At 42.6% G+C, this 21,692-nt stretch overlaps 1 protein-coding gene across 1 annotated transcript in view; it reads left to right on the top strand.

Annotated features, from left to right (window-relative positions):
• Positions 1-21,692, top strand: part of TULP4 (TUB like protein 4) — a 428,663-nt gene that overhangs the window by 324,204 nt on the left and 82,767 nt on the right. The window contains exon 5 of the mRNA XM_075862710.1: positions 4,343-4,523. Within this exon, the coding sequence (XP_075718825.1) occupies positions 4,343-4,523 (181 nt within the window). The remainder of the gene's footprint in view (positions 1-4,342; positions 4,524-21,692) is intronic.

Raw genomic sequence — 21,692 nt, 5'->3', positions numbered from 1 at the left:
ACTAATCTTGCGTGGGGCTTATAATTTGATCCGAATCCGCCAAGGTGACGAGTGGAAGACGGCGTTCAACACTCGAGACGGGCGCTATGAATACCTGGTGATGCCATTTGGACTTTGTAACGCTCCCGCAGTCTTCCAGGAATTCGTTAATCATATCTTCCGAGATCTCTATATCTGTGTTGTTGTTTATCTCAATGATATTTTGATTTTCTCCCCAGATCAGACGACTCTTCGGAGGCAAGTCCGTCAGGTTCTACTACGATTAAGGAAGAATCGTTTATACGCCAAGCTGGAGAAGTGCGTCTTTGAGAAGAGTTCTCTGCCTTTCCTGCGCTACATCATCTCGGATCAGGTCTCAAGATGGATCCTGAGAAAGTGAGAGCTGTCCTAGAGTGGCCTGAGGTCCATACAGCGTTTCCAGGGATTCGCCAATTTCTACTGCTAGTTTATCCCAAACTTCTCATCACTGACATCTCCCATTTCCACCCTTACCAAGAAGGGTGTGGACCCCAGAGGCAGAGGCTGTATTTATTAGTCTCAAAAAAGCCTTCACTTCAACCTCGATCCTCCATCATCCTGACGTATCTCGGGAGTTTTCTTTGTTGGTGCAGGTGCACTTCTGTTCCAGAGGAGCTCCAAAGGAAAGGCAGTAGTATGTGGCTACTACTCGAGACTTTTTTTCTTCTGCAGAGCGCAATTACTCTATTGGGGATTGGGAGCTACTGGCCATCAAATTGGCTCTGGAGGAGTGGTGACATCTGCTGGAGGGCGCAGCTCACCCCATCCTGATCTACACTGACCACAAGAACCTCACCTACATTCAGTCCGCTCAATGACTAAATTCCCGTCAAGCCAGGTGGTCGCTGTTCTTCACTCGTTTCCAATTTGTGCTCCACTACTGTCCCACTGACAAGAATGTGAGGGCCAATGCCCTGTCCAGGTTATTTGAGACGGATGACACGGTGGAGTCCCTTCAAAGTATCATAGACTCGTCCTGCATTGTCACTGCCAATCCTTTGCAGGTTAGAGACATCCCTCCGGGGAGGACTTTTGTTCGGTTGGCAGACAGGAGAAGAATTTTCTGATGGGGACACGGTTCTAAACTGGCTGGGCACCCTGGTGTTCATAAGACCCGAGACCTGATTGCTCATCACTTTTGGTGGCCCACGCTGCCCAAGGATGTTGTGGACTTTGTTTCTTCTTGCATGTGTGTGCTTCTAACAAAGTTACTCACTCCAAGCCTGCCGGCCTACTTCAACCTCTGCCTGTACCCAATGTCCCTTGGCAGCACATTGCGATGGACTTTGTCACAGACCTTCCCCCCTCAGCAGGATGCAACTCTGTCTGGGTGGTGGTGGACCGGTTCTCGAAGATGGCACATTTTATCCCGCTGACCGGCCTACCTTCTGCTCGACGACTGGCGCGTCTTCATTCAGCATATCTTCCGCTTGCATGGCTTGCCCCTTCACATTGTGTCCGATCGCGGGGTTCAGTTTACCTCCAAATTTTTGAGGGCTCTCTGTAAACTCCTGGATGTGAGATTGGACTTTTCCTCAGCCTATCACCCCCAGTCCAATGGGCAAGTCGAGAGGATCAACCACATCATGGAGAATTATCTCCGTCACTTCATTTCCTTACAGCATGATAACTGGGTACAGCTTCTTCCATGGGCCGTGTTCTCGTACAACAACCACACAAGCGAGTCCACCACTTCCACTCCGTTTTACATTTTATACAGTCAACATCCTAGAGTCCCTCTTCCAGTGTCTACTACTTCTCAGGTACCTGCTGACTCTGCATTTTGGGACTTTCTGCAAATCTTGCTACAGACTCAGTCCTCTATTTTGCTGCCATTCGATCGTATGAAGCGAAAGGCGGATACTAAGAGAAGAGTATCTTCCAGGTACCAAAGTCTGGCTGTCCTCACGGAACACATTCGTTTGAAGGTGCCTTCATACAAGTTTGCTTCCAGGTTCCTCGGTCCTTTTGAGATTCTGCAACAGATTAACACTGTCTCCTATAAACTGCGGCTGCCTCCTACCCTCAGAATCCACAACTCCTTTCGTGTGTCCCTCCTGAAACCAGTGGTCCTGAACCACTACAGCAAGACTTCCAGTCTACTCACCTCCTGACGCCTGCAGCCATGGATCTGTGAGCGCTGGTCCCCATCTCCTTCCCAGGAGACGCCAGCACTCACTTCCGCTCCGGTCCGCTTTGTCCCGTAGGGTGCGTGCGCACGCTCGTGCCCGCTATTAAAGGGCCAGCGAGCGCACATGAAGGAAATCATCATCCTCTACACACATGATTTCCTGGACTATAAGAAGGCCCCAGCCCTTCTGATCTTTGCCTCAGCATTGTTAGTAATTCCCAAGTCTGTCTTGCAAATGGTCCCATAGTGTTTCCCGTTCCAGTTGTTAACCGTGCCCTGTTACCTGTTCATGTATCCCGTGCTATGTTCTTGTTCCTGTGCCTACTAGTTGGAGTCGTGTCTACTGCACCTGTGTCATCCGCCACGTCCTGTCATCTGCCACATATTGGCGCAACCTGCGGCACCTGCTGCACCCATCTCCATCGGTGCCAGAGCTGCGGCCACTGTCTGGACTTTCCAGGTACCCTTGTGCGGGACTTTGTATTGCTGGGGTTCCCTGTTGTTTGGCCAGCTGCCTCCCTGCTACAGCGGTGCAGCCTAGTGGGTCCACATACCCACACACTGTGACACAGACGCTAATTAAGTTTTTAGCCTAGTGTCGTAGGAGGCAGAAACGACCTGATACTCGGATCTGCTGCTGGTTTTTTTCTAATTATTTAGATTTTTTCCGTAACTGCAGGTAGGTTTTCAGCCGGTTTACAGCTTATGTCAGATCCCTGCGGGTGTCGGTACTCTAGGCAGTCCTATTCTCTGTTTCTCCCTTACCACTGGACACCTAAATGAAATTTTCTGCTTTTGCAAACGGGGAGCCAGTACCTCACTATATATGCGAGGTTACTGGGGAGGTGAACCTGCATGCACCCGAAGGAGTCTAAGGCTAAGTATGTTTGCATCCCCCTCTATTTCTTGCTGTCTGGTGAGCTTCTGAGAGTCCATTTCTCTAGGGGCTGGGGTTTATTCCCTACTGTCTCGTTCCTAGCACTTTCATGGGATGAGCGCCATTTTTGCCATTCACACTACTCGTCCTGCCATCACTGCGGCCTTGCTTTCTAATTTAGTCCCCGACTTGTGTTCAGCCTAGGCCGCAGTTCCTCCATTTTTTTTCTCCGACCATGGCCTTTTTCGTGTCCATTTTTAGCCTATGGCCTCCCTCAATGTGCCTGCTCTTGTTTGGAAGAAGACCACCTAGGGAAGGGGGGATTGGGCACAGGTCTAACATTTTTAGAACGCCAGTCTACTGTCCTAACTGTGCCATTTTCAAAATGTACTCATTGTAAAATCCATTGGGTGTCACAGATCCCACCCTCTTATATTTTCTAGGCCAGGTTCGTGTAGTTCTGGGGGGTTTTTTCTGCAGGGACCATGCACATGTTTGTGTTTCTTTTTGTCCTACTGCTTTTGTACAGACTGAATTAGATAGTGTCTAACCAAGACTAATCGCACCCTAGTGTTGCCTCCTAGTGGCAGGAGAATATAGCCATGGGCCTGTGTCCGAATTGATTCAATGAGAAATAGATTTTATAATGAGTACAAAAAACATCAGGCATTGAAATTGAAGATATCAGGACATAGGCAAGCATGAAATATTTATTATTATTGAGATTGTATTTTTTTGGACTGAGATCTTGATTCTTTTTTAGCAGACTAAAATATATTTCTTAATTGTGTATTGGGAATTATTATTCTGAGAAATTTGGCTTCCTTCATGTGTTCTTGTAGAATTTTGATACATTGTAGATATAGTTCACCATTCCATTTTCTGGGCGGAAACAATAGCGCAGTCGACAACGCTATTGTTTCCACTAAAAAAAACGGAAACCTTACGGAACAGAGACAAACGGAAACCATTTGCAACGGAAGCGTTACCAGTGAAGTCCATGGTAATGCAAACGGAAGCTATGGTTTCCGTTTGCCTTTCCTTTGATGGGTTCTTCCGCCAGAAAGACTGATGGAACCCATCAACAGAATCCTAACGCTGATGTGAACACACCCTTACTTGAACTATTTCCACTAGTTTAGTCTACAATGGACCCAGAGAATTAGAATTAGAAATTCAGGGATTTACCGATTTCTGGGGTAGGATGCACTAGAAGAGGAAAACCCAGCATAAGAGACAAAATTATTGCCAGAACGGTTATTCAAGACAATAGAGAGATGCACTACTAAATTGTCTATTCTTGTTTTGTTTGCTAGGTTCTCTTTGGTACTGCAGATGGTCAGGTTATAGTTATGGACTGCCATGGCAGGATGTTGGCACATGTTCTCTTACACGAATCGGATGGCATTCTGAGCATGTCATGGAATTACCCCAACTTCCTGGTAGAAGATAGCAGTGAAAGTGACACAGACTCTGATGACTATTCTCCACCTCAAGGTAATAAACTAGCCAAAGCTAGAGGAGCCTATGCATCCCTGTATGCATATTCTCAAAAAAAGTCATTCAAAGTGAATACACTTGATATTCTTCAGGCTGGCCTTTTATTTTTGAAAACCTATTGAAAATGGGGTTTAATGCCCAAATTTTCATGTGTGTCAGTCCCTTTGATCCCAAAACAGGTATTTCACTTTTTTGCACTCCATTGACTATATAATTACATCTCGTGGCATAATCCTTAGACCAAGTCTCATAAGATCTAAATTATGTTACAGACACTTGCTGAAGTAGAAAACTATAAACATAACTAGTTTGATAACAATGTTTTCTACATGTGAGACATTTGTTTGTCTACTGCATTATTATAAAATTAATTTCTATATAAAATACCCTTGAACATGGGAGCGTATGAGGTTGCACATCCGCACACTGGTTGAGTTGATGGTTGTGGACATAAAGCCCATTCCAATTCAAAAATATATGTTGAATAGAAGTAAATTGGGAACGAAAAGAAGATTTCCACCTATGAACATTACTTTGCAATTAACATTTACATAATGTGATAGTGCAATGCAAATGCTTTAACTTTTTTGTTTGTTGGGCTAGAAACGTGATTTTTTTGCGTTGTTTTTTTCCGTAGACAATGCAGGTTTCTTTTTTTTTATCATTTAAATACACATCCTTTTTGCTATTTTAGAATTTTTAGGCTTAAAGTTTGAAAATAATAGTAAAAAAATAAGCTTTTTTACTTTTTAGCTATTTTTTTTCTGGTAATAACATAGTTTTACCCTAAAATAGGCCTTTTATTTGTGATAGTCATTGTCTACCATAAATTTTAATATATTACATGTCTATTTAAGGGTATTTGGCTCAGGGCTAGCGTTACGACAATGATTGGTGGGGGGAACTTTTTTTTGGGGTGGGTATTTTATGTGTATTATTATTAATTTTTTTTGCACTTTACTTCACTTTTATTTTTTTATTACTATGGTCTGTCCCTCAAAGGCCAGAAAAGACCTTTGGGGGACTTTATTTTTTTTTCTTCTTTTACACCATGTTTTTGAGCGCTCATTGAGCGCTTTGTTCAAGAGATCAGAGACGATAGAAGCAGCCAGCGGTCTGGAACAAGTTAAGATGACTTGTTTCTTAGCTGTGCTAGAAAAAGCTCTCACTGAGAGAGTGAAATGTTGCTGCTGTTGGTTTTGGTGATTAAAGGGGTTATCCGGGGACCAAAAATTGCTTTGCGTTCATATTTTTATGTAAATAGAAGTCACTTACTAATATATTTTAATTAAAAATTCGGTACTAAATGGTGCAGTTTAAACCCTGTGAATTGTTTCTGGAAGTTCTGGAGCTTTTCTAATATTGATGATGTGCCGACACGGCCCCACGTGACTGAGGGCTTGCTTCCTATGCTGTTCGTGTCGGCGTGTTATCAATGGCATGACCGCAAGGGGCTGTCACATCGCCTATTGCTGGAGTCCCCGAGCAGAGCATCAGCTAGCGCTTTGCTCGGGACTCCAGCACTACTCCTGACATTTGGTCAGTGACTTCAGGGGTTTCCTATAGCTGGAGTTCCTGATTCTCTGCCTGGGGACTCCAGTATTGCTGCCAATGTCACTGTAGCTGTCCATATCTGGACATTGACGTTGGTAGTAGTACGGGAGTCCCCAGGCAGAGCATCAGTGTGGCACTGCTGAGGTGTTATGGAAGCCCAGGTTGCTTTGACAGTGGCCTTCAGCTCATCTGCATTGTTTGGTCTGATGTCTCTCATCTTCCCCTTGACAATACCCCATACATTCTCTATGGGGTTTAGGTCAGGCGAGTTTGCTGGCCAATCAAGCACCATAAAACTGTGGATAATAAACCAGGTATTGGTACAGGTGCTAAGTCCTGCTGGAAAATGAAATCAGCATCTCGCTAAAGCTTGTCAGCAGAGGGAAGCATGAAGAGCTCTAAAATGTCTTGATAGACGACTGCGTTGACTCTGGACTTGATATAACACAGTGGACCAACACCAGCAGATGACGTGGCTCCCCAAACCATCACTGACTGTGTAAACTTCACGCTGGACGGCAAGCAACTTGGAATGAGTTCCTCTCCACTCTTCCTCCAGACTCTGGGACCTTGATTTCCAAATGAAATGCAAAATTTACTTTAATTTGAAAACAGGACTTTGGACCACTGAGCAACAGACCAGTACTTTTGCTGGCAGTGTTCTTCATTGTATTCTAAATACTTTTGAGGAGGCAGAGCGTAGAGTTATGGGGGTTTTACATTGGTCAATTATCTGGCAAACGATCGTTCATAGAACTCTCGTTGCCGATAATTGCCCTGTATAAACAGGGCAGCGATTAGCAGATGAATGAGCAAACGTTTTGAAAAAGTAAAATATTATCGATGTCGGCAGCACATCTCCCTGTGTAAACAGGGAGACGTGCCGCCGACATGATGATAATGTATCGGTACGAGCGATTGGAGTAACGACCGCTCATCCCCATACATAGCTCTTTGTGACAATAGCAAACGAGCGCCGATCCTGGAGCTGTCTTGTTGATTGGCACCTGTAATAGGGCCTTAAGTACATATGGCAGAGATTTCCAACCTTATTATTCAGGGGAACCTGTAAAATGTTTACACTCACATTCCTACCACAAAAAACTTTGGTGTAGGAGTCAGCAAAGCATTTCACAATATTATATTGAAAATTTTTGCCTTTCCCTGTGCATGGCTTCTTTGGATAAGCTGAAATCTTTTGGGGAACCCCTGATCAATGTTTAATATGTTTGTAACATTGATTGCTTCATTTCACTTAGTAATTAATACATTGTTAATACATTTTTCAAGTGCTGTATTTTGATAAAAATATTACAAACTATTGAGAATATCTTTTTTGGGCATATGGTTCTTCGCTGCCAATTAATATGGTCACATCCCGCAATGTGGGCTCTCCAAACCACAATCCGTTTTACGTAGGCCAGATTGGGTTGTGGAGTCTAAAGAACCTGGTTTCACCCTTGAACCCCGCAATGAGGTGTGGACTTTCCAAGATTTCCATGTAGCTGTCCCCAGAATAGTCACGGATTGGCGACAGTAGCAATGTCAGAAATGGAGCCAAGATTTATCACCAGGAAAGCAGACAGGATGGGACAAGTCAATAGGTGAGACAGGAGTCCGGACCATAAACAGAACTATAAGTACCAGGCATAGTATGTAGGGAGCAACATTGTCAGAAACAAGGCAGAGATCAGGATCAAACGGTTAATAGCAAAAAATGTACGAGAACAGAACCAGGTGGGATTAACCTCACATACCAGGCAACACATAGCAGGGCCCTATAAATAGGCTGCCAGGCCCAACTTATTATTCGGGTGCCGGTTGCCCTGGCAACTTGGCACCGCTGTACAACCAGAGCAGGAGGAGAAGCAGCGTCTGGTTGCTTAGGACGCTCACCGGTACGTGGCGCCGGAACTGGACCAGGTGAGAAACAAAAGTAGCTTTGCATTAATACATTTCTGAAAATGTATGAATATTCTTCACCGAATGTAATAGCCTCTTACATTTATTAGAGTTATACTGTATTCTATGAATAGAGTTTCACAATGTATCTACCATTTTAGCTTGATGGTAATATACATCAATTACTTGTTAACAAGTCACTTTCAGGAGTGGGTGGCAAATAACATCTACTAAATATCCTTTGAATCATACTGGTTAAGGAGTGAAGATTGAAGTCTCAGTCTAGCGAAAAGTACTGTAAGAAATGGTGTTTCTTTCTATCAGAATGTCATTTGTTGTTACCAGCTGGACATTATCATTATAACATATGTAAAAATTGATTAAAGTAATTCTATAAATCAAAAATTATGTTGTTATATTCTGCCATACAACGGGTAAGAAGCATATGGATGCAAAACTGAATTTATCACAGGCCACCACTTGGACAGTCCAGAAAGACTACTTAGATTTAGAAACATACTAGTATACAGACACGTGGACATGTAAAGATTTTACACCCAGATGAATATTCCAACATTTGTCTCTAGCGATTGTTTTTGAAAAGGCCTACAGGCCACAATATTTTGCCATGAGATGATGAATTGTATTTTATTGTTGCAAAAATCATTACTTGCATTGCTATTCTTGTATGATTGTTTTACAAGCTCAATGATTGTAAATTCATTGATTGACTGATTATTATCAGTCACGCCTCACGATTTGTAGCTGTGACAAGCAAAAACTAAATTGGTATTCACTGAATATAGCTACTCTTAACATTTTATTAGCTAAGCCAGAAGTGCGAATAGTGCCATAGGCATGTGCTTGTTAGGTCCTGCCTCTATCTCAGAAAATGCCTCCCTGCTGTCTAATATTGTTAAAGGGTTATTCCCAACTTAGACATTTATGGCATATCCTGTGGATATGCCATAAATCTCTGATAGATGCTGATCCCAGCTCTGGGACCTGCACCTTGTTCTTGATATCCTGTAGGTGCGTGACTCAGACATGAGACCCACATCTATAAGGCATTCATGGCATATCCTGTGGATATGCCATAAATGTCTAAGTTGGGAATACCCCTTTAAGTTGGTCATCGTAAATAGACACTTGTCATCTGCTCTCCTCTCCGACTCCAAAATTGAATAGGCTAGATTTTTTCCCAAATTGTGAGAAGTGTTTGCATATTCAATATTTAAGAAGAGTGTGGTGCTTCAATGCAACCTTTGGAAAAGCCACATATTGACTGCTCACAGTAATCTTCTGCAAAACAGGATAGAAGAATGCGGGAGCGCAAAGTATTGTTTTGCTGTTACTGAAACTGAAGGGGGAATTGTGGCTAAAACCAATAGGAGGGTGGGTGTAGAGGCACATATATAGGATATGTTTATACAGCTGTATTTGTATTTTGTATTCCCTCTGTAAACATTTTGCCAGAACAGCAGTTGTCATCCCCCTCTTTAGCGCAATTAATTTAATTATCTCATTAAGAGGCAGCTTTTGATACACGATATGGACAAAAGTATTGGGACACCTGCGCATTTTACATACAGGAGCTTTTATGACAACCCATTCTAAATCCATAGGAATTAATGTGGAGTTTGTCTTTTTTTTGCAGCTAAAACAGATTCCACTCTCTTAGACCCCATGCACACGTCCGTAAAAAATCTCCGTGATTGCAGACCGTAATACCGGCCGTGCCCGCAATCGCGGGCTGTGATTACGGGCACGGCCATGTGCATGAGGCCTTAGGAAGGGTTTCTGAAAGTTTTTGGAGTGTCTGTGAGAATTTTTGCCCATTCGTCCAGAAGAGCATTTGTGAGGTCAGAAACTGATTTTAGGCCTGGCTCGCAATTTCCATTCTAATTCACCTCAAAGATATTCTATGGGATTGAGGTCAGGGCTCTGTGCGGGCCAGTCAAGTTTTTCCACACCAAACTCAACCCAACCATGCCTTTATGGACCTTGCTTTGTGTACTGGGGCACAGTCATGCTGCTGGAACAGAACAGGACCTTCCCGAAACTGTTCCCACAAAGTTGGAAGCAAAATGTCTGGGTATGCTGAAGCTTTAAGATTTGCCGTCACTGGAACTAAGGGGCCTAGGCCAACCCCTGGAAAAAACCCTTTATAGCACTATCCCTTCTCCACCAAGATTTAAGTTGGCACAATGCAGTCAGGCAGATAACGTTCTCCTTGCATTCGCCAAACCCAGACACATCCGTCAGACTGTCAGATACAGTAGCATGATTCGTCACTCCACAAATCACGTTTCCATTGCTCTAGAGTTCAGTGGCGACATGGTTTATTCCACTCCATCCGCGGCTTGGCATTGTGCTTGGTGATGTAAGGCTGACATGCAGCTACTCGGCCATGGAAGCCCGTGAAATGAAGCTCCCGATCTACAGTTTATTTACTGATGTTCATGCCAGAGGAGGTTTGAGTCAGAAAAAGCGTTAGCGACTTTTATGCACTATGCGCTTCAGCACTCGGCGACCTCGCTCTATAACTTGGTCTGCCAGTTCGTAACTGAGTTACTGTGCTTTCTAAACACTTCCACTTTGCAATAATATCACTCACATTTGTGAATCGTGTAATATATAGGAAGGAAGAAATTTCATAAACAGACTTGTTACAACAGTGGCATGCTATAACAGTACCGCGCTTAAATTCAGTGAGCTCTATGGAACAACACATTCTTTCACAAATGATTTTATACACCTGTGGCAATGGGACTGAATGAAACACCTGAATTCAAAGAGTAAGAGGTGTGTCCCAATACTTTTGTCCAAATAGGTTATTTTGCATGCATAAAATATTTAAAGGACACAGACGGAAACTTTGGCTGTGTGATGTCATGTAAACAAGCTTATATGTTTATCAGAATGCATATAGTACCTCTTGTTTCGGCCCCGGTTGAGTTTGATTTGTTTTTATGGAATGGCCCCCAGAATGTAATCGCCATAAATGTGCACTACTTTCTCATAATATTTTGTTTTGCATCATGAAAATATTCCGGAACCAGAATTCCCAGTCAGTTTGCCATAGGCATTTTTAAATGTCCCAAGCCCTTTGAAATCCCACTTTTGCTCCTTTGATTACACTATATAAAGGTAGTGAAACACATGAAACAATATCTGCATAAATTACGTGTAGAAGATCATGTGTAGAAGATTGTGTTTTGCTTGGTGTGTACCATGCTGAAATGTAAAGAAGTTAGTTTCTACATTCTATTCTGGGTATGACCTTATTTTCTGAACAAATACGTGCAGCCTGTTTCATAGCTGCTTTTTATCCGTGATGAATATGGGGTTATTCAGCATTCTATAAATAAAACGAACATACTGTATCCTAGTTTATCCTTGCCTTGTGCATCTCATCCACAGATTTATTTTCTAATGGAGTAACTTCAGGTAAACAGTGTGCAGCGGTGAAAATAAACTTGCATTTTTATTCTCTTGACTATAATAGGTTTTTCTCCTTTTAGAGTCTCTGCACTTTGTTTTTAATAACACCAGCAGAAAAAAATGTGACATAGATAACTTCAAAACCACAAAAAAGGCCATACTTACTAAGTGGGTGGGTGAAAACCTGTTCCCAGCAGGACGCAGACAGGTCAAAAAATGCTGCAGAAGGAGAGTGCATTAAATAGTGATAGCCACTCCCACTAGTCTTGAGGGCAGTGGCGAACTAAGTGCTCACAAGTGTGCGATAAATGAGTGTCAGTGTTAGTGTAGTGCTAGGGTGTGAATGTATGGTAAAAAAGAAATATGTATGGAAGCGTCCGAACTGTGTGATAATGTAATAAAAAATAAATGTGTGATGAATAGGGGTCAGTGCTGTGAATAGTACATGGGGTGTCAGTACTATGTGTAATACGTGGAGGGATGATGTGCTGGTCGTCAGGCATAGCATATTTTGCCGAATCACAGCCTATTTGTAACGCCGCTACTGTTGGCTAAGGCGGGCTGCTCTGCATGCCAAACCAACCACCAGCACATCATGCCCTCCCAGCATATAAGACCTGGCCGCGTCCTGAAAAAAAGTATACATAGTAAAAATATCCATGAAACATGGGGTATTAGTTGTTATTTTGGCCAAAATACGCAAAGCTCTCAACCCAACGTCAAGGGTCCCCAGTCCCTAACTTCGTTTTTAATGTTTGTTTTTTATAAAGAGAATATGTTTAGTAATGCCCAATCTCCCAGCTAATCTAATAGGCACTGTCACACTGATAATGCTAGTGAAAATTGTGTCCCAAAATTTTTTATTATTTTAAAAGTTATGAGCTTATTTCTCAATATGCAAATGAGGCTTAACTTGACAAGTGGGTGTCAACAGCAGCGATTCTCCTGAGGTGCAGCTACCTCACGGCCTCTGACGCTGTCCGAAGCTGCTTCACACACAGTATGAGAGACTGAGGCAGGAGGAAAGGGGTTCTAGCTGTAAAACAACCGGCGGTATCACCAGTTAAAAACACAGTCGGGAATGGAAGCTGTATACTATATGATCACTCTGTGTTGCAGAGCCGGGAAGAGGAGAACTGTATGACGCTGATTGGACAGTGTCATAGAGAAAACATTACACAGCCCACAGTGAAATGAAATAGTAATACCGAATTTGGCAAGTATAGCCAAATTAACATATTTAGAAAAATGCACACAACTTTGCAAATAATAAACGTTTTTGAAAAAAATTACACTGTAGATATCAGTATCATAGTGCCTATTGGATTACTTAGAAGATAGGGCATTAATAAACTAGTGACAGAACCACTTTAATGCTAAGTTCACACTACCGTTGTCTCCCATTTAGGTCTCTTCCATCAGGAAGAGATGACTGAAGTCAAAACGGAAAGCATCGCTTCCATTTGAATTACCATTGATTTCAGTGGTAATTCTTTTGTTTCAGTTGGATTCCATTTGCCTCTGTTTGCTAGGTTTCCGTTTTTTTCACGAAAGTAAAAGTGCAGTCTGCAGCACTTTTGCTTCCCTAAAAAAAAAACTAGCGAACAGAGGCAAACGGAATTAACCCCTTCCCTCTTTGGGCACTTTTGACCCTTCCTGACAGAGCCTCATTTTTCAAATCTGACATGTTTCACTTTATGTGGTAATAACTCCGTAATGCTTTTACCTATCCAAGCGATTCTGAGACTGTTTTCTCGTGACACATTGGACTTTATGTTACTGGCAAAATTTGCCCGATACATTCAGTATTTAATTGTGAAAAACACCAAAATTTAGCGAAAAATTGCAAAAATTAGCATTTTTCTCAATTTAAATGTATCTGCTTGTAAGACAGGCAGTTATAACACACAAAAATGTTGCTAACTAACATCCCCCATATGTCTACTTTAGATTGGCATCGTTTTTTGAGCATAATTATATTTTTCTAGGACGTTACAAGGCTTAGAACTTTAGCAGCAATTTCTCACATTTTCAATAAAATTTCAAAATGATATTTTTACAGGGGCTAGTTCAGTTGTGAAGTGGCTTTGAGGTCCTTAGATATTAGAAACCCCCAATAAGTCAAACTGCACCCCTCAAAGTATTCAAAACAGTATTTAGAAAGTTTCCTAACCCTTTAGACATTGCGCAGATATTAAGGCAAAGTAGAGGTGAAATTTACAAAGTTCATAATTTTTTTCCAGAAATTCATTTGTAATCCATTTTTTTGTACCACAGAAGGTTTTACCCAAGAAATGCAACTCAATATTTATTGCCTAGGTTCTGCAGTTTTAGGAAATATCCCACATGTGGCTCTAGTGTGCTACTGGACTGAAGCATCGGCAGCATGTCAGCTTTGAAGAGGTCTTGTGGAACTAAAACAGTGGAAACCCCCCAAAAGTGACCCCATTTGGGAAACTACACCCCTCGAAGAATTTATTTAGGGGTGTAGCAAGCATTTTGACCCGCCAGTTTTTTTGTAAAAAGTTTTGGAACTAGGCCATGAAAATGAAAATCTATATTTTTCCAAATAAAACGTAGGTTTAGCTAAAATTTTTTCATTTCCACAAGGACTAAAGGAGAAAAAGCACCATAAAATTTGTAAAGAAATTTCTCCCGAGTAAAACAATACCCCACATGTGGTAATAAGCGGCTGTTTGGACACACGGCGAGGCTGAGAAGGGAAAGAGCGCCATTTGGCTTTTGGAACTCAAATTTAGCAGGAATGGTTTGCGGAGGCCATGTCACATTTGCAAAGCCCGTGAGGGGACAAAACAGTGGAAACCCCCAACAAGTGACCCCATTTTGGAAACTACACCCCATGCGGAAATTATCTAGGGGTACAGTGAGCAGTTTGACCCCACAGGTGTTTTACAGCTGCGGCTCGGAGTATTAGCTTTTTTTAAAATTTATTTCTGCAGTCTTTCCGCCCAAAAAAACTGCACCAAAATTTGGTGCCGTTTTTCAGGTGAAATTCCCTGCGGTTCTCAGGACGTATACACTGTGTGGTTTTACGTATCCACCCTGTGTGTTCCTAACCTTATAATCAAGTTGGTCTCCCCAACAAATATTATCTCTAAGGGCTTATTCAGACGAATGGGATATACATCCGTGCAACGCGCTTGATTTTCACGCGTGTCGCACGGACCCAAATTAGTCTATGAGGCCGTGCAGACATGTGCGTGAGTTTTGCGCAGCGTTGGTCCGCTGCGTAGAAGTCACGACATGTCCGCTCTTTGAGCGTTTTTCGCGCATCACGCACCCATTGAAGTCAATGGGTGCGTGAAAACCACGCATGCCACACGGAAGCACTAACGTGCGAACAGCGTGATTTGCGCAACAGCTGTCAAAAGGATGAATGAAAACAGAAAAGCATCACGTGCTTTTCTGTTTGCAAACCTCCTAAATACAGAGCAGACCCCCTAAATATAGTCCCCAAACCAGACCCTCTAAATACAGACCCCACACCAGACCCCCTAAATACAGTCCACGTAAACAAATCCATCCCCTTATACTTACATAGCAGCTCACCTCAGTCTTCTCTGTGGAATTTTGCTGCTGCTCATGGACCTGCGGTCATGTGACCAGCAGGTCTCTAAACAGTAGTAAGGACTTCAGAGATGAGGTCATGGGACCTTATGTCTAAAGGTCCTTTTGCAGGACATACACAATGCAGTTTCGTTGCGTTTTTTGCCGCGATTTGCGACAAAAATGCAACAAAACTACATTATACTTTGGGCGGCCATGGGCCCCCCGGAAGCCTCGGGCCTCGGGCGGCTGCCGAAAACACCCTATGATGATCTGCCATTGGGTGTACCCCAGGGTTCCGTGCTGGGACCACTATTATTCAACTTATTTATTAATGATATAGAGGATGGGATTAATAGCACTATTTCTATTTTTGCAGATGACAACCAAGCTATGTAGTATTGTTAAGTCTATGGAAGATGTTCAAAAATTGCAAGCGGATTTAAACAAACTAAGTATTTGGGCGTCCACTTGGCAAATTAAGTTAATTGTAGATAAATGTAAAGTTATGCATCTGGGTACCAACAATTTGCATGCATCATATGTCCTAGGGGGAGCTACACTGGGGGAGTCACTTGTTGAGAAGGATCTGGGTGTACTTGTAGATCATAAACTAAATAACAGCATCCAATGTCAATCAGCTGCTTCAAAGGCCAGCAAGATATTGTCGTGTATTAAAAGAGACATGGACTCACGGGACAGGGATATAATATTACCACTTTACAGAGCATTAGTGAGGCCTCATCTAGAATATGCAGTTCAGTTCTGGGCTCCAGTTCATAGAAAGGAACCCCTGGAGTTGGAAAAAATACAAAGAAGCGCAACGAAGCTAATAAGGGGCATGGAGAATCTAAGTTATGAGGAAATATTAAAAGAATGAAACCTATTTAGCCTTGAAAAAAGACGACTAAGAGGGGGACATGATTAACTTATATAAATATATTAATGGCACATACAAAAAATATTGTGAGATCCCGTTCTATGTAAAACCCCCTCAAAAAACATGGGCCCACTCCCTCCGTCTGGAGAAAAAAGGTTCAACCTGCAGAGATGACAAGCCTTCTTTACTGTGAGAACTGTGAATCTATGGAATAGTCACCGCAGGAGCTGGTCACAGCAGGGACAGTAGATGGCTTTAAAAAATGCTTAGATAATTTCCTAGAACTAAAACATACTAGCTCCTACGTGTAGAAATTTTTCCCTTCACTTTTCCCATCCCTTGGTTGAACTTGATGGACATGTGTCTTTTTTCAACCATAGTAACTATGTAACTATGTAACAGAACTTTTTGGAAGTAGGCCGTAAAAATGAAAATCTACATTTTTTTCAAAGAAAATGTAGGTTTAGGTATTTTCTTTTCATTTCCACAAGGACTGAAGGAGAAAAAGCACCGCAACATTTTTAAAGCAACTTCTCCCGAGTAAAACAATACCCCACATGTGGTCACAAACATCTGTTTGGACACACGGTAGGGCTCAGAATGGAACTAGCACCATTTGGATTTTGGAATGGTTTCTGGGTGCCATGTCACGTTTGCTGAGCCCCTGTAGTACTAGTACAGTGGAAACACCCCAAAAGTGACTCCATTTAGAAAACTGCACCCCCTGAGGAATTATCTAGGGGTATAGTGAAAATTTTGATCCCAAAGGTTTTTTGCTGAATTAATTAGAATTAAGCCATGAAAATGAAAAATATATATTTTTTTCCAACAAGATGTAGTTTTAGATCAACATTTTTCATTTTTACAAGGAATAGAGAAGAAAAAGCACCCCAAGATTTGTAAAGAAATTTCTCCCGAGTACGGTAACACCCCATATGTGGTTATAATCAGCAGTTTACATATATGGGAGCAATCAGAAGAAAAGGAGCGGTATTTATCTTTATCGTAGATTTTGCTGGAATGGTTTGCGGACGCCATGTTGCATTTGCAAAACCACTGATGTACCAAACAAAAGTGACCCCGTTTTAGAAACTACACCCCTAAAGGCATTTATCAAGGGGTGTAGTGAGAATTTAGACTTCGCAGGTGTTTTTCAGAAATGAATACGCCGTGGATGGTGCAAAGTGAAAATTGCAATTTCTCCACTGATATGCCCATTCACCGCACAATATGTTGTGCACCTATAAAATCTTACCCTATAAATTGTAAAGCGTGTTCTCCCGGGTGTGGTAATGCCTTACTTGCAGCCATAAATTGCTGTTTGGGCACACTGTAGGGCTAAGAAGGGAAAGACCGCCATTTTGAGCATGGATTTTGCTTGGTAGTAGTTCTGTTTGGGGTTTTGCTGGTATTTCAGTTTATAATGTGGGGGCATATGTAATCTGTGCGGAGTACATCAGGGCATAATAAGAGGGTATAATAATGGGGTAAATAATACAATTATCCATAAATGTGTGTTACGATGTGAAGCGATCCATTATGCGCAGGCTGGTGTCTCACTGATAAACGGTTTTCTTTCTTATCCCCCTTCTGTAACGCTCTGCACCTTTTGGAGACTTTTCTCCTTCGTAGTTTGGGAAATATTGCTGGGGAAGTTTTGCGCTGGTAGAATACGGGCACCCTCGCTTCCAGCGGATGTGCCTTGTCCCTTCCCTTTCCTAGTTCCTAAATACTATGGCCCTGAAACTGAAGGAATGTTCCCCTCCGGCCTGCGCATTGAGATGTTTTTCATCACCGCATTACTAGTGCCATAACTTTTTTATTTTTCCGCTGATTGAGTGGTTTGCGGTCTTGTTTATTGCGAGACGGGCTGTAGATTTTATTGGTACCATTTTAGAACACATACGACTTTTTGATCACTTTTTATTTTATTTTTTGGTAAAGGAAATTACCAAAAACAAGCAATTCTGGAATAGTTTTTTATTGGTTTTTTTTTCGGAATCCACAGTGCGCCCTAAATTACATGTTAGCTTTATTCTGCGGGTCGATACGGTTACGGCGATACCAAATTTATATAGTTTTTTTTATGTATTGCAGCTTTTGCAGAATAGAATCACTTTTTTTATAAAATCATTTGTTTTCTGTGTCGCCAGTAAGACCCATAACTTTTTTATTTTTGCGTGCACAAAGTGGTGTCTATTTTTTGCGGGACGGATTGACGTTTTTATTAGTACTATTTTGGAGTAAATGTGACTTTTTGAACACTTTTTATAGCATTTTTTGGAAGGAGATGTGACCTAAAAACAAAGATTCTGGCGTTGTTTTTCATGTTTTTTTTTTACGGCGTTCACCGTGCGGGATAAATTACATAATAGTTTTGTAGTTTGGGTCGTTACGGACGCGGCGATACCAATTATGTATAGTTTTTTTTAATGTTTACGGTTTTTCCCATAATGAAAGACTTACTATGGGAAAAAAGTAAGTTTAGCTTTATTTTTATTTGAAAAGTGTGTGTTTTTATTGTTTTGCCACATTTTTATTACATTTTTTTGACTTGTCCCACTAGAGGACTTGAGGGCCTGATGCCCCGATCGCTACTCTAATACACTGCACTACATACGTAGTTCAGTGTATTAGCGCTGTCAGTTATTCACTGACAGCAAGCCTATGAGGACGCGCCGCACAAGGCATTTTCTGGCGTCCGATTGCCACAGCAACCCAGCGATTGCGTCACTGAGTTGCTGGTCTGGTTAAAACCTATCAGATGCTGCGCTCTATTGAGCGCAGCATCTGAGGTGTTAATCAGCCGAATCGGAGAATAGCTCCGGTCCTGGCAGTTACAGGAGGGTGCCAGCTGTATAATACAGCTGTCACCCCGCGGTGATGGTGCCGGCTCTGCTTCTGAGCCCGCACCATCACTGCGCCGTACCTATACGGCGCTTCGCGGGAAGAACTTCCCGACAGCGCCGTATATATACGGCGGATGTCGGGAAGGGGTTAAACTGGAACAAAAGAATTACTATGAAAACAATGGTAATTCAAACAGTAGCGATGCTTTCCGTTTGGATTCTTGGTCATCTTTTCCTGTGACGGAAGAGATCTAAACGGAAGACAACTGTAGTGTGGACTTAGAATAACTGGTAATCTTAAAAGTTTTTATTTCTATAATGTTTATAAATGACTTTACAGTAAAGCTGACCATGCACCTAAGGCCTCATGCACACAAATGTATTTTTGTCCTCCCGTAAATACTGTCCTTGGTCACACGTATTCGACCCGTATTGCACCAGTATTTACGGACCCGTGCCCGTAAATACGGGTCCTGTGTTACCCATATTCCACCCGTATTTACGGGCACGTTTTCGCTGCAAAATTACACTGCAGTAATCGTCAGTCCTTCTCTCTATCAGTGCAGGATAGAGAGAAGGGACAGCCCTTTCGCAGAAAAAGTAAAAGAAATTCATACTTACCCGGCTGTTGTCTTGGTGACGCGTCCCTCTCTTGACATCCAGCCAGACCTCCCTGTATGACGTGGCAGTCCGTGTGACCGCTGCAGCCTGTGATTGGCTGCAGCGGTCACATGGGCTGAAACGTCATCCCAGGAGGCCGGACTGGAGGAAGAAGCAGGAAGTTCTGGGTAAGTTGAACGTCCTTTTTTTTTTTTTACAGGTTGATCAATATTGTGATCAGTAGTTTCTGTCCAGGGTGCTGAAACAGTTACTGCCGATCGTTTAACTCTTTCAGCACCCTGTACAGTGACTATTTACGGATGTCGCCTAGCAACGCTCCCGTAATTACGGGTGCACACACGTAGTCACCCGTAATTACGGGAGCCCCATAGACTTCTATGGGCCTGCCCGTGCCGTAATTACGGCCTGAAATAGGACATGTTCTAGATTTTTCAATGGCACAGGCACCTTCCCGTAAGCATACGGGGAGGTACCCGTGGCCAATAGAAGTCCATGGGCCCGTAAAAACTTGCCGTATTTACGGGCGTTTTTACGTTCGTGTGCATGGGGTCTAAGACAATGATCGGCCACAATGCAGCTGATAAATCCTCCATGGGATTGTTCGTGTGAACATTCCCACCAGCAACAGAAGACACAAAACCGGCTGACTGACTCCCTGGAGACTGCAAATGATCGATTATGCCAAACACATGTAGTTTTGGCCGATCACCGCTCAAATTTTTCAACTTGGCCGATCATAAGTCTGCTATTGCGAACCATTTCAGACGGCACTTAAAGAGGCTCCGTCACCACATTATAAGTGGCCTATCTCCTAAATAATGAGATTGGCTCTGTAATGTAGATTACTGCAGTGTTTTTTTATTTAGAAAAACAATCTATTTTCACCTAGTTATGGGCGATTTTAGCTTTATGCTAATTACTTTCTTAATGGACAACTGGGCGTGTTTTTACTTCTGACCAAGTGGGCGTTGTAAAGATGAGTGTATGATGCTGACCATTCAGCGTCATACGCTTTGCTCCATTTATGTAATCAGCGCATAGTGACTCTATGTTCTCTGTGCCGTCACATACTCACACATTAACGTTACTGAAGTGTCTTAACAGTGAATAGACATTGCTTCCAGCCAGGATGGGATATCTATTCACAATCCCGACACTTCGGTAACGTTTGTGTGGTACTTACAGCACAGCAAGCGTAATCTCGCTGTAAGCTGTCATTTAAAGCTTGATCTCGGCCAGTTGTCCATTAAGAAAGTAATTAGCATAATGCTAAAATCGCTCATAACTTGGTGAAAATAGATTGTTTTTCTAAATAAAAAGCACTGCTGTCACCTACATTAAAGCACCGATCACATAATGTAGGAGATAGGGCACTTATAATGTGGTGACAGAGCCTCTTTAACTCATGTGTATGGCCACCTTAAGGGTGCATAATCTTTTTATGGTGTGAGGGCAACATCATATTGCACCACTTAACCCCTTCCCGCAAAATGTCGTATACTTACGACAAATGCTTGGCACCGGCTCAGAAGCTGAGTCGGTGCCATCATCCCCGGATGTCCACTTTATCTGACAGCTGAGATCCTGCTGTAACGGCGGGGACCGAAGTTAGCTTCGATCCCCGCCATTAACCCCTTAAATGCAGCCGTCAAAAGCGATGGCTACATTTAAGGTGTTTGCAGCTCATCGACACCCCAGCAATGAAATCGCCGGGGTGTCGGTGGCTGCAATGGCAACCGGAGGCCTAATAATGGCCTCCCGGTGTGCCCAGCACGGAAAACTTCCAGCCCCCGCCCGGAGGCGGTGCTGTATGTTACAGCTGACATCCACTTGTAACTGCAGGAACTGGAGATAGCTCCGATCCCTGCAATTAACCCCTCAGATGCAGCGATTGGATCCGATCGCTGCATCTTTGTGGTTTCTAGCAGATCGGCAGCTGTGTCCTGCAATCGCACGACTGCAGACTGCTATTATGGCAGCAGGAGACCTAACAATGGCCTCCTGTTTGCCATTACGGAAGCCGATTAGGCCCCGCTCGGAGACAAAGCCTAATCGGCTTGCTGTCAGTGAATGACTGACAGATCTAATACATGGCACTACGTAGGTAGTGCAATGTATTAGAAAAAACATCTGACCGTTGGACCTTCAAGTCCCCTAGTGGGACTAACTTAAAGTGTAAAAAACAAAGTTGTAAAAAATATAATAAAAGTTTTAAGTAATAAAATAAAACACAATCGCCCTTTTTCCCTTATCAAGTCCTTTATTATTGAAATAAATAAATAAACCATACATATTAGGTATCGCCACGACCGTAACAGCCTAAACTATAAAAATATTATATTATTTATT

This window comes from Rhinoderma darwinii, chromosome 4, assembly GCF_050947455.1.
Source record: "Rhinoderma darwinii isolate aRhiDar2 chromosome 4, aRhiDar2.hap1, whole genome shotgun sequence".
Taxonomy (NCBI): Eukaryota; Metazoa; Chordata; class Amphibia; order Anura; family Rhinodermatidae; genus Rhinoderma; species Rhinoderma darwinii.
This window is presented reverse-complemented; position numbering and strand designations above follow the sequence as displayed.